Source organism: Pelecanus crispus, chromosome 9, assembly GCF_030463565.1.
Source record: "Pelecanus crispus isolate bPelCri1 chromosome 9, bPelCri1.pri, whole genome shotgun sequence".
Taxonomy (NCBI): Eukaryota; Metazoa; Chordata; class Aves; order Pelecaniformes; family Pelecanidae; genus Pelecanus; species Pelecanus crispus.
In genome coordinates this window covers 2,557,501-2,572,188 of record NC_134651.1, presented here as the reverse complement: position 1 = coordinate 2,572,188, position 14,688 = coordinate 2,557,501, and the positions used below count along the sequence as shown (strand labels likewise).

The window sequence follows — 14,688 nt, the reverse complement described above, 5'->3', positions numbered from 1 at the left end:
ACCTGCTCCCTGTCAGCCCGTGGGGCAGCGGCACAAAGCCCGGTCCTGGTAGGAAGTGACCCATAAACGTATCCCTCCGAAGGATTTATACAAAGCCAGTCTGCCTCATAGAAACTCCATATGACCATTAACCGGCCTGCAAGGCCTGCCAGGAGGCCTAATTACAGGTCTACAGAGCCCAATAACAAAAGCTGAAGAGCTTTAGCCTAGGGATGATCTGCTTTATACTGACTTGAGAGAGTCCATATAGAGTGACAAAAAGAAAGAGGTTTAGCTTTAAAATTCTCCCAAGAGACAAAGCATTGTAGCTAAGTCTGCAAGGCCCACATGCAACACACTTCAGATAGGCTTAAACATACCACCCTCTCAAAATTAACATTCAACTATTGCCTGCTTAACATCTGCTCAAACGTGGCAAGTTGCTGTGATATTGTCAGAGGACGCTAAAAAGGCTTTCTTGTACCTCAATATTAAGAAGGGTAAGTAAATAAAGTCGTGCAAATATGAATTTATAGCTCAGACCAACAACTTCCACTGAATGAGTTTTTATAAACCAAAAAATCAGTTGCCTTAAAAATGGGAGTGCTTCGGTATCTTCAAGTATTGCCCTGCTTAATGAGAACAAAGATACTGACATTAATCTACACCAACAAAGAAAAAAAATTCTTTATCAAAGTGCATAGCAAAGTCAGCATGAACGAAGGACTTGGAGACAAAACTTCTTGACAGCACTATATTACCAGAATATAAAAATGGCCATCTTCCCCTCCTCCACTCACAAATACAGGTAAACATTTTTTATTTTACCAGCTCTCCCACAATTAGAGACCAGAAGTCACAATTGCCGTCCCCAAAATGCACCAGCCAAAAAAAAAAAAAAAACCAAAAAAACCACCCCAAAAAAAAAAAAACCAAAAAAACAAAAAACACCTTCAAAAACCCCCAAAAACCCAAATCCAATTAAAGAGTCTGGCTTAGTATGTGCTATCTTTTAGCTTTCAGAGAAATCAGTTGTTATTTCCTAAATTGATATCTAAGTTAGTTCCTAAAAGCAGATTTTCGCAAGACACTAAACATCTACAATTCCTGCCGAGGCTGCAGCGGATCAGTTGGCCACTGGACCTACCTTCCCTAAAATCAAGCATCTCTGGTGATGAAGAAAGCAGTGGAGAGCGAAGGGAACACAGTAACGTATAATTAATTTTTTTAAACTGTGGTCACTGTACTAGGACAGGACTTGGAAAAGCTGACATACTGAAAGCATTTTCAAAACCTGCATTCTGTAAATCCCTAACACTATTAGTGTATTTCAGCATAACACTTTCTCTTCCTGAAAAAGCCACAGGGATAAAGCCACGTAATTTCCATGTCAATAGGTGGATGTGAAGTAAAAAATTACGCATGCAAACACCTTCAGATTGAGAAGACAACTCTAACATGTAAATCCTTCACTGAAACACCAGAAGAAGAAGAAGAAGCAAGCAAACCCAGGACTAGCTAAACCTTTTTGTACCTAAATTCTTTTGGGAATCACACCTCTTTCATAAAGCGCCCCTTGTCCGTAGCTAGTGCCGCTGCCCGCAGTGCGTGGCGCGACGGCAGGGTTAGCTGCTCGACCAGCCTGATGCACACGAACGGAGTGCAACCAGCCATGGGACCCACACTGCCAACGCTCGGAGACAGGCTGGGAATTCCTGCTTCTACATTTGAACAACATATCCTCAGACATTCCGCTCTCTGATAAAGCAACAGCCCAAATGCCTTCTCTTAAAAAATATGCATGTATATTGCATACAAATATATATTTGTTCCTGTGCCCAATTTGAAGAAAGCACCCGAACTTAAACCCTGACAGCAAAAGAGTTTTCCCTCAATTCTACATATGCTCCAGGTACTGAGAGAAGTTTCATATGAAACAGTTGCCAGCGATAAAGAATTGCTCCTCAGCAAACTCAGGTGGCATCCAACAGCATCCTGGCTTGTGTCAGGAATGGTGTGGCCAGCAGGAGCAGGGCAGGGATCATCCCCCTGTGCTCGGCGCTGGTGAGGCCACCCCTGGAATGCCTTGTCCAGTTTTGTTCCCCTCAGCACAAGAAGGACATTGGGGTGCTGGAGCGTGTCCAGGGAAGGGCAGCGGAGCTGGGGCAGGGTCTGGAGCACAGGGCTGGTGGGGAGCGGCTGAGGGAGCTGGGGGTGTTCAGCCTGGAGAAGAGGAGGCTGAGGGGAGACCTGATCGCTCTCTACAACTGCCTGACAGGAGGGGGCAGGGAGGGGGGTGTTGGTCTCTTCTCCCAAGGAACCAGCAATAGGACAAGAGGAAATGGGCTCAAGCTGCGCCAGGGGAGGTTTAGGTTGGATATTGGGAGAAATTTCTTCATGGAAGGAGTGGTCAAGCACTGGAACAGGCTGCCCAGACAGGTGGGGGAGTCACCATCCCTGGAGGGGTTCAAAAAACGGGCAGAGGTGGCACTTGGGGACATGGTTTAGTGGGCATGGGGGTGTTGGGTGATGGTTGGAATGATGATCTTGAAGGTCCTTTCCAACCTTAGTGATTCCTGGTTTTACTTTCATTATAAATGATCCAGCCACCAAGCCAGGAAACATGAAATGAATTATTCCTCTCCCCTTAATTGGTTTAGTGTGGACTTGGTAGTGTAGGTTAATGGTTGGACTGGATGATCTTAAAGGGCTTTTCCAACCTAAATGAGTCTGTGATTCTATCGTATGATTCTGTACCCACAACACAGGCTGGAGGAGAGGGCGGGCAGCCTCGCTGGGGCAGTATTCCCAGCACAGTGCCAGCTGACAGCACTTAACAGCCACCGCTCCTTATCTGTGTTTAATTAGCCAATCTAAGTCATTAAAGCTACCTTCTAATACCATTTCCAGCACAGACAAATGGGAATGAACTTCTCCTGTTCAGCAGGGACATGTTGCACTGTTGTACTGGAAGTTGTACTGGAGTGCTCCAGTATCTTACTTAGAGGCAATTTCTTTTCTCAGAATGAATGCCCAGTGTCACGCACATTCAATTTTTCCACGCATACACAACAAACTTACGTCCCAGTCTCTCTTCCCTTTTTCAATACTCTGCTTTAATCTATGGTAGCAGCACTGACAAAGGATAGACTGGAATTTAGACCGTTTGATGGGGCTAAACCAAAGGGAAATTTAGATAGCAAAATAAAGAAATTAAATTTGAAACATCATGATGTTGTGGTGAACAGCAAATTATAAACTCAAGTATCAGATAAATGTATTGCTGGGAAAAGCCGTAAGCAAACTTCAAACCCCACGATCAGCTTGAGTTTAAAGTCAGTCTGTTCTTACAGCAAACGCTTGTATTTTGTAGACCAACTAGCTTCAGTTTATGCACGTTAACGTTTAATATATGTTGTCCCCTTACATAGTTCAGTACCGTTTGCTGTATTTGTGTTATGTTTACCCAAAGGCATTTCCAGTATATTAAGAACCAAAAAAATTTGCTAAGTAAGCAAAGTGAATTTTCTCTAGGTTAATTCTTTCAAAGTATAGTAAGATATGGAAGTCTTCAGAATGAAATGAGCAAATATATCTGAATCCAGACAATAGAAGAAAATGTTAGATTATCGCAGGAGATGGGATCTTAATGGCATGGAAATGGCAGGGAAAAGGGAACGGAAACGCCAACGTAACAGCACGTCGATAGGGATGAACAAGGAAGGGACCTGCCCAGTCGCCTCTCCAACGCTTGTCGGTAACTTTGAGCGGTTGCAGAAGGTAAGACTGGTTTGTTTGTCCAAACCAGAGAGGAGTACAGTGGCATTAACAACCATTAAAATGTAGATTTTGAATAAAGCACAGCTTTTTTTCCCCCCACAGTGGGATTGGAGCAATTCCTATAACGTGGACAGCCAGATACTCCACAAGTTAACTCACAAGTTTGGGATGGATCCCGGATCGAGCACCACATATGCAAGCAACAGCTTTGTTCATCATTACTAAAGTACAGATTTCAGTTTACATTATATTCAGTTAAATCATACAACATCATGCTCCAACAGCAATTAACCTGTTGATTATGAACTCCTTGAAAAGCTGCCCAGCAATGGTCTAACAAAGATTTCTTTTTATTTTTTTTTAAAGGTGAAAAAAGTGCTCATTCTGCAATGAGTAAACACACAAAATTATATTGAAACAACATTATTAACATTTCCAACACTCCTCTCGCACCGATTTAATAAAAATTCAATTTAATTGATTGAATACAGGACTGGGGGAAGAAGGTGGGGGGATGATCTCATAAATGCCTGAGCTTACCAACACTTACATAAAGCCAGGAAAGAACTTCTTTCTGTGTTTCGGATGGTAAGAGAAACAAGCAGATTAACTCTCTTGAGTTATTTATGAACAGCTTGCGGCTTCAATCGAAGTTTCAGACTTCCATTGTGAATATTTAAATTTAACAATGTCACAGACCTTTTATATGTTTTTGGAAATTTTTGGGACCCAGGTCATGATGATATACAACCCATCGGTATCTTTTATACACTCCCCAGGTGTTAAATTAAAAAATGAGGTGTGATAGATGTGAGTAGTATACACAGATTGTGCTTTTTTAGGTCAGTGCTGTCACATCTATTTTATAATTATATGCTTCAAAGATTTATTAAAACTTATGGAGATCAATGAATGCATTTGAAGCTATACAATGCAAAAGGCTAGATACATTTTTTTGGGGGTGAAAAAAAAAAAAATCAGCAATGTGAGAAGATGGGTATTCCTTAAAACAGAAGGTTTCCATAAGGGGAAAAAATTAAAAATGGTTATTTCTTGGAAATTGCTGTTTATAAGGTAAAAATACATGTATGAGAGGTAAAAGCTCAACTAAAGACAAATATCTATTTATTACAATGCACCTGAAATACTGAAAATTTGCCTTTTTGTGTGACAAACTGACAAAGTTTTAATGGGAAAATTAAAATAAGATATAGAAATTAATTAGGATTACAAACCTTAACACAGTCTACCATTTTAGAACATTAAATTGTTATCTTAATAATCTGAAGACAAGTGAAAGTACCTAAAGAACACCCAGTACGTTATATCTAAGCATCATTATTCATTTATAAATTTATTATCACTACCACAATCCTACTACAGCGTAGGGTTCTCGGGTAATGTTTTCACACACATAGTATAAATGCATCAAAACCCACGCAGCTCTTCTAAAGAGCCATTTGGAGACTGGGTGAAGAGAGGGCAAAAACCTCTGCAAACCCAGCGAAGAGCGGGGTGTCCGGCCACGCCGTGCCGCCGTGAGGACGGGCGACCTGCAAGGTGGCAAGGAGCAAAACGGACCTCGGTCTGAGTTACACCAGGTCAAATCCACAGCAACTTCCACGGGGGAAAACCTGAGAAGCGCATGTCAAAGCTGTGTACCGAACACTGCTGGATTAGTAAAAAAAAAAAAAAAAGAAAAACAAACCGAGGAAGTGGAACTCCTGGCCATTTGGGAAGATCTACATCTCTCAGCTTTAATGAGGACTTGGGTACAACATTTGCAAAAAAGGCAGGATAAAAGGAATAATCTTCTCATCTTTGGTACAATAGGACAACAATTTCCTTGAAGTTTTAGACCTGCCACGAAACTACAGGATTTCTCCAATTTTTATTGACACGGTTCCAAAATTAAAAATAGTTACCAAGATATGCATCTTGCCTTTCTTCCTACTCGTGCTAGACGAAATAGGAATGTTTCTCTCTGTGGAGAGCTAGTATGTAGATCACCGTCTTGATCTGAGCTTTTTGGAAAGCTTGCTACATATTTCTGCTACCGCTTCAAATAAATAAATATAAATATATACATGCACTAATTCAGTGCTAAAAAAAAAAAAAAAAAACAAAAACAAATTTTTGAGAGCACAGAATGAAGTCTCAGTAGCAGCAGCAGCAAGAGGACAAACACAAGAAGTCCGAGTGCCTGTTCTCCAACAGCAAACAAAAATTACTTATTTTTGTCTCCTTAAAAGGATTTACTAAGCGCCAATGATAATGCACACCAGTTTCATCTTAACCAGAAATTGAAGTGAGCTATGGAGAAAGGGACTTAGCATTTGCCAAACAGAAAAGGATAAAATTACTATCTTGATAGGTTTCATTTTTCTGATATTACAAAAGTTAAATACATTTTTGAAGAACATTATTTGACTTATAATAGCAACACTTACCAGCTGCCTCAAGAACCAGCTGTAATCTAGCTTTGGCCTGTTCAGCAGGAGTCTGAAAAGAGAGGATTTATAAATCTTCGTAACCGCACATTCAACACGCAAGGTCACACGTTGCCGGCTACGGCACTGCCATCACCAGCAGCGAGCTCTCGCCTGCACGAGTGACTCAGACTTCCAGACCAAAATGAGTACCATCATATTTGAGTTAGAAACGATCAGGTAAATCTTCAGAATTGACAGAAAATTCAATCCCAACTAGGTAGCGCTGCAGCACCCTGACCAACCCGAGCACCCACCGCCACGGCCAGGCTGAAGCCCACCTCCAGCTCCTTTCTCAGTCCTCCAACAGCAAATCCTCCCCGGCTCCTTGGTGACCCCGTTAGACAAGAACACATGGCTACACAAGCATGCTTAAAATCTGGGTTTAGTACGATTAATATGGTGAGTTTTTCACACTTCTTCTGGTATCTGTTTTGATTTTTTCCTCTCCTTAAGGTATTTCTTCACATCTGTTGGGTTGAGGAACATATTGTTGGCTGTGTACCCACTATGCTAATTATTCCAAGTGATGTTTTACTGTGTCCAATGTGCTTGCCATCCCTCTAATTTTGAAGCCACTCAAACGTTTTCACAGTTAAATTTATACACAAACCACATTTGTCATGGAGTTCAGAAGTTGATTATTTCTGTAAGCATCTGAAAAGTTTGGGAGGTTTCTGCTCTGCACTAAAACCAAAACATGACGGAAATTTTTGGTGTCATTGTTCAGCTTTCAAAACTCTTCTAGGCAGATATTGATACTGGAACATTTTTTCTGATAACCAGTCTAAGTTTCCACCCTTCCAGTTTCACCCCATTAGCCATACAAATATTAATCAAGGTAATCGGGCAAAGCTCTTTGCTACGAATGTCCCAGCTGATGGTGTTCAGTAGGGCAAAAGAGGTAGCTTCTCAAACTCCCTTTCAACCAAAGGCATCTCAGATTGTATTGTGCATGATATCGCAGATTACAGCACAACTGATATCGTATTACTATAAAATACATTCTATACAAAATGGCCTCGTATTCTGAAAAATGCACTGTCATAATTTGAGAGAGCAAGAGCTTAGAAAGCTTCTAGTTTGAGTAACTCTAATACTGCCTGCAGAAGCACATGTAGTCTTCTACTAATTAATGAGAAAACCATTTGCTGCTTTTTAGGGGTTTATTTCTTTTTATTTATTTATTAATCCTTTGTTTTACATTATGTCTATAGCTCTTAAGAGAGACTAACTGATGGCAAAGAACAATTTCTACTGCAAGAACTTACAGACTCCCCCTTTCATTAGCATGCAGTATGAAAAATGTTATGTTGATCCACAGATTAATTCTGGAAAAAGGACATTTAAATGAAGATCCAGATTTTAGTTGTATAGAGGTCTAATATTTTTTAGGTTAGAATTTTGCTAGCTGTTTGCACAAACCCAAAATTATCAGGCAAAATTTATTATTACAACTACTATACCAATGCTACCATTAGTGTTGACCACTAATCTTGATGGCAGCAAGAAAAATCTTGAAATTTATTGTAAAAATATATTCAAATTTCTTCCTCTTGCAATGAACTAATTATTACAATATGCTTTGGCATATTAAATACATCACTAGAAGAAAGAATGGAAAGGAAGAAAAGGATCTGCTTTCCTTCCAGAATAAACTTGCCCAACTTACTAAATTTCAAAAAAACTGTACGCGGGTTTGCGGTTTTTCCATTCCTATGACAACTTTAGATACAAAAGAAAAAATACTCCAGGGTTACTTTAGTATGGCAAAATATTGCCGTACAATTTAGCAGAGAAGGAAAAGCGTTTGGTGGAAAAATACTACCTGTGCTCACATCTTCACATGAACCGTCCAAGCGTTCGTGCAACCCCACCCACCAGTCGGGTCCTGGCATCCAGTAACGCTTACAGTACATTAAATCAGTTTCCTATATGAGTTTTGTCCATTCTGTAACACAGTGTTTCATTAACTTCCCTGACCCACCACCCTGTCTGGGCCACAGCGCATCCCCACAGCCTGAGCAGCTGGCACGAGCACCCTCCCAGGCTGCGACTCGCTCCTACGCGCTGCCCAACGCAGGCAGCGGCACCAGCCGATGCATTTCCGAAGCGGCTTTTTTTCTGCAAGACTCAAGTGTGTCTCAAATGCTATTTGTGGTTGTGTTAGGAGAGAGAATTTTCTATTCTTACAGCAGTTATCCAGTTAGATATTTGACGAAAATGCCTGGCTCTCTCAAATAAAAGGATGTCTTCTTTTTGGCCATGGAAGTCTGTTTAGCACTACAGACTAGAGAAAGAGATGTTTCATTGATATTATTTCACTGATGTTATTTCCATATTCAAAGCCTAAAGTGGCAACATCTAGCACCACCACACCAACAATAATTCCCCCGAAAGAGCAAATACTAACCCAGGCTCCAGAGGGGAGAAGGGAAAGCAATGAGCACTACAAGTGACATCTCCCAGCACTAACCACGAAGCTCCACCAACACTGACAACTGCTTCCCCTGCTCTGAAATGCTCCACACAGCTGAAAATGCCTTTTCCCACTCCTCTGCATGTAGCCTGTCGGTATAAGGTAGGCTAGACTAAAGTTCTTCTTTTACTCAGCGATATCCCACTGGAAAGCGCACAGGCGGTTGCTTTGGAGGCGTCTTCCCCTTTGCCCTGACCGCGGCCCCAGCACTGACACCCAGCTGCTTCCCGGACACCGGTGTACCCACAGGAGAACTGGGTATAGATGCCTCTCTATTCTCAATCGATATGCCCCGAACAACGAACGGATGAAGGCTTCTTAAATAAAGGTTACTAGCTTGGCTGCAGAAAGCATTTGTCCAACCGGTGGATGAGGCCAACGCTCTGAGGAAACGGACAAAGATGAATTCATCTGAAAATCACAATTAGACCCCCAAACAAGCCGTTAGCAACGTGTGAGAAAGACCGACTACTGGAGGTTAGTATTGATTTAGAAGACCATTAAATGACAAAATTCAGAAAGGCCCTCAGGAAACTTAAAAATGGTGAAATGATTGGTGTAGGAAACATTAGCAGAGCGATGTCTAGCACAAGTTGCAAAGCAAACCCTCACACTTTCCTTACGGTCTTAAGCGTAACGCAGAAGGAAAAGAATTCAAAACAGTGTAAAAAAAAAATAGTACCAAGTATTTATAGTACCAGCTGATGGTGACCACTAACTGTAACAGGAGGAAAGGAATCCCCTAACAGGCATACGGTAAAATGACACGAGGCCTGTCAAGCATCCCTAACGACGAATTTTACGTATGTCAAAAACTGTCTGGTAACACACTGGAATTATGCTTTAGAAAGTGATGGTATTTTACAGGATACTATAAAAGAGAAATATCCATGTGATTAATAATTGTTATTAGTGTCTCAAGCGAAAATTTTATTATATGTATTCAATTTTTAATGCAAGCTTTTTTAGGAAGATGTGGCTCACCCTTCTTAACTTGTATTTCTTTGCAGTATGCCTACTGCATTACATTGCTACTGCTTTCATAAACAGCATATCTTTTAATAAAACTGCAGTAAAACCAGTGTCTTATAACTTTAAATTTGGTGCTTTCTGTATAAAAAGAAAAAAAAAAACCCACACACAAGTTGCTAGCTACTAGTAGCTACAGGGAGCAAGTGATGGGCTTGATGGGCAGCTTCAGACATGGCATCAGCATCATGTTTTGCTTTCAAAATACTCAACTGCAAGGGGGACTCTGCTTTTAAATTCTACCAAAATAATTAATAGCTTGGAAACAAACGTTTCAATTCAGCTACTAGATCTTATTTTTTAAAATCTTCCTGCTACTTGTGATGCATGATAAAAAATTCTGACTCAGAAAACAATATTAAAGTGAAAACACACTTGAATTGAGGAAAAATTTTGAGAAACATTAAGTTTAAAAAGAGAGTCCAAACTTCCATTTGAACTAATGATTGTGATTTTTGAGTAGTGCACGTGGCTCTGGGCAGTATTGGAAAACATTACATTATCACAAGATTCAAGCAGTTAACGGTGCTGTGGTGTTTTGAGTTGCAATGCTCTTCCCTAATTTTTATGAATATGGAATTTTCATATAGAATACGTCACTGATGTTAATTGCCTGTGCTAAAATGACACGTTCAATGCCTCCTAATCATCACTAATGATATTGGTTGGGTATAATTTAACTACAGGACTTTTATAACATCTCTATAAAAGCCTAACAAACCTCAGTTTGTTGATCAATTGTCATGTATTTTACACAAACTTTTTATCTTTGTGTTTGATAAAGACAAAAATAGCAGTCCTTAAGCCCCCTACACCTCTGCTCAGGGATGAGCGACAGCCCCTAAGTGCCATGCTTCCCACAGCAAACATGATCGACATTCCTTAGCTTAGATACACGTGCTGCCTGAAATTATAATTCCACGTTCTACTGGCAGAGAGGAAGTAGGATATCAAATTTGTTTAACAAAAATAGCCAAGTTCGCAATTTAAAAAGATTTTCCACTTACTGATAAAACCTGAATTTCCTACAGGCATTATATTACATTAGAAAGCTATGAAGCTATAGATTTCCTACCGGTGCAAGCTGGTTGTTCATACCAGATGACAAGTCTTAATGGTAGTTGTCCCCCTGCCCCTGAAGCAAAGGGTTGTGTCCAGGTTTCTTCCTGAAGACGACTCGTGGCCTCATGGCCAAATGCCATCGTAACGGTGGCAATATAGTATATTCCTGCTCATATTTTGGGGATGATATTAGCAGATCCACACATCGCAATTGAAAACAGAATACAAAATGTAGTTGTGTCAAATACAGATCTCCTCAGCAAGATGTCATTTCCCCAGGTTCAAATTTCTCTTGATGCAAATGTATTCAGGAAAATTACAGTTTAAAAAAACAAAAATCAAAACAATTCCCAAAGGACTAAGGAAATAAACACTAAGTAACCCTATATGATTTTGAAAGCTCAAATCCATCTTCCTGTTTTAACTCCAGCCTATCATCAGTTTCCTGGGGACATTTATCTAACCTTTCCCAATGCCTAATGAGCTCAAAAAAAGATTAAGAAAAAGCGTAACAAGAAAAAGGAAGAACAAAACATTAAGTTTCCTAGTTGTGTGAAGAGACGGCTATCCAAAACTACTGGGAATACTTCCAAAGTGGGTCAGAAACCTAAAGCAAATGTTGTTTGCAATGAATTCCAGAAAAAGAAAAGTTGGCAAGGCTGAGAATAGGAGAGAAATTCCCCAGCATTACTGCAACCATGACTCTTCTAGAGGCTTTATCAAGTGATTCTGTTTGTACATTCTTCTTGGGCTTTTAGAATCGTAGAATAGAATCACAGAATCATTTAGGTTGGAAAAGCCCTTTAAGATCATCCAGTCCAACCATTAACCTACACTACCAAGTCCACACTAAGCCAATCAAGGGTAGACTAGACTAAACCATGTCCCCAAGTGCCACCTCTGCCCGTTTTTTGAACCCCTCCAGGGATGGGGACTCCACCACCTCTCTGGGCAGCCTGTTCCAATGCTTGACTACCCTTTCCGTGAAGAAATTTTTCCTAATATCCAATCTATTTCACTCAAAACCAAAAGAATTGTACGGGGGGCGGGGGGGAAGAAAAAAAAAAAAATCGAAGCTAATCAACTCTTAGAATCATAGAATTGTTTAGGTTGGAAAAGACCTTTATCTTCACGCAATTCAGGAAATGCCTGGGAATGCAAACTTCCTACCTGCAAATCCTTACTTGTTTCAGACTCTAGATCGCAGGCGGTAGGCAGCCACCCGCACGGGTGGTGGGAAAAGCCAGGCGGCAGCAGCCACGGAGGGCTGGCCGAGCAACGGAGACCTGCCCGAGGAGGCCCTTGGGTTGGGATGTCTGGTGGCCCAGGTACCGAAGCAGACTGGAGTCCAGTGGAGCAGAAGCGTCAGACAACGTTGTGGTTAGTTGGGATGAAAAGGAGAATTGTTTTGTAGGGATAAAGACAACGGCCCTACTGTTAAATGGATGGAGTTCGTACAGATAAAGGAGAGGCTCCATTCAGAGCAAAAGGAAAAGCGATCACGTTGATATACCGTCTAAATGGCGCCTTCACTGAAAAACAACCAGATTTCATGAGTCTTTTCCATCTCCTCAAATACACTGATACAGTAGCTTGGAAAGACAAGCTGACGTTTTCACTGAAGCGCCAAAAGCTTTTTAATTAACAAGTCCCGCGTAAGAAAAGAAAAGTAGTAATCAAGGCACCAAATAACCAAAGATCGCTTCTTACAGGTATTAGCGATTTCTACGTATACTGTATTAAAACACAGACTGGTTTTACAGCTTCAGTAGGGATCTGGGAGAGATGCTGAATGATGGCATTCCATCACTTTACAGGTAAACACAGTATTTGGGGGTAGAGGAGACTGACAGGTTTAACCAGGACAAGTGATAACAGCAGCACAGAACGGGACAAAACGTAATGCTGATAAATACAGAGTAATGCACATTGGGGAGAACTCCTCATCTACCTTACTGCCTTCTCAAAGACCAGCATCAATTCAGGAAAAAACCAGTTTAGCATCACCGTGGACAGCTAAAAGGAGACCTCAATGTATATCAGTAATGAGAAAGGACAAGGAAGAAATGACAAAAATTAAACAAAGGGGATAGCTATATAATTTCATTTGAATATATTCTGTAAGTCAGTGGCCTGCCTTCACCTGAAATATTATACATCCCAATTCTAGTAAATCTGTCTCAACAGGAAGAGAGCAACAAGGAACCCTAACCCCAGCTATCTTTTAAATGGAGTTTGAACAAACTATGGAAAAGATGACGTGATGTGTTTGTTTAGTATAGGAATAGTTGGATTCCTTTATGGTCATTTATTCCTCATTAGGAGATTAAAAAAAAAAGAAAGCAATTAACAAAGAAACAGAAAATAAAGAACTTATTTGTATTAGAGAATACCTCACAGAAGCATAAAATATAAAAAAAAAACCCAAAAAAACAAAAAAGAAAACAACAACCAACCAAAAAACTCAAAGGAGATTGAGAACTTGTAATCGTTGTCATCATCTTACACAAGCCAGAGCAAACAGAATGAATTTGAGGGTGGCAAATTCAAAATTGGCAGAGGAACATTTCTTCACATTAAAAAAAAAAAAATCCCAGAGAAGAATTCATAATGTGAATTAATAGCACAGAAACGTAATAAGCATATCCGGCATTATTTGAATTAAACCCCTACATTTTCAGCCATAAATCAGCTTAAATGATTGGATGTTAAAATGATATTTATGTCCCATTCAGTGTTTCTTCTCTGATACAATCACTCAGTAGTACACTCAGACAGAGGCTGTGGCAGGACCGGTGTCCTGACCTAATATAGATCTACCCGTTCCGAAAAATCTGAACATTTGAGAAACTGTGGAAATGTATTAATTGGGAAAACGTACCCGGAGTTGGTACTGATTCTCTTCACAAGTAAGATTTTTCCCAGTTTTCTTCCTGCCCAGAACTATCTTTCTATTATATCTTTCTATTACAATGGAGAAAGGAGAATTTGTTTTTACTACTATCCAGCAGATATACTAGCTGTATGAAAGTGTTCAGCAGCTAAAAATGAAAACACACAAAAAATATATTATATTGACATAGCAGTTTTACACTACTACTACTACTATGGAGGATGAAATTAGGGAAAGAAAAGGGGAAAAAAAGAAGTCTGAGGAATTTTCAGGCTGTTTAGTCTCCAAGAAGCACAGTAGACAACTATAGATACTAATAAACACAAATATTTTTTTTACTGAGAAATCCCTGGTATTTTCTTACATTAGATAAATAGCCTGAACAGGAACAGAAAACATTTTAAGCTCAAGAAACAGTTCATACTCCATTTCCTAAGGATTTTATACTTTTTATGGACCTCCCATCAATACATGCTAGCTACAGTTTAATGCAAATTACTACAGTGTTCCATTACAGCACCAAAATAGAACGGAGCATAACAAAAATTTTGATCTTAAATGTTGTCAAACTGACACAATTATCAAAGCACGATATACGTGAATTTTAAGTGGAGAAAAATCATGTAAAGCATGGAATAATAGCGATATCTGTCCATCACATAGATGCTTTTGGCACTTCCATACAAAAAAAAAAGAAGCCAGCATCAGCACACTAACTAGGAGAGGGCAATCATTATCCAAAAAAATAGAAGAGGAGCCAGAAAAGCCATTTTTTTCCTTTAATGTATGTAAAGGCCACAGAAAGAATACGACTAATGATGAAGCGAAAAGTACAGCTTAACTAGCGACACATACAGCACGCTAAAGAGATAATCGAGCGGCATCTGTTCATGGAAGAAGGCTCGCCCAGCCATCGCCAGGAAAAGGTATCTGTACCTTGACAGAAAGGTCTGGAAAACTTTTCCAAGCTGTGCAGA

At 40.1% G+C, this 14,688-nt stretch overlaps 1 protein-coding gene across 1 annotated transcript in view; it reads right to left on the bottom strand.

Moving 5' to 3' along the window:
* The window catches only part of RSRC1 (arginine and serine rich coiled-coil 1), a 96,081-nt gene that overhangs the window by 76,469 nt on the left and 4,924 nt on the right, over positions 1-14,688 (bottom strand). Inside the window, exon 2 of the mRNA XM_075716815.1 lies at positions 6,210-6,261. Coding sequence (XP_075572930.1) covers positions 6,210-6,261 — 52 coding nt within the window. The remainder of the gene's footprint in view (positions 1-6,209; positions 6,262-14,688) is intronic.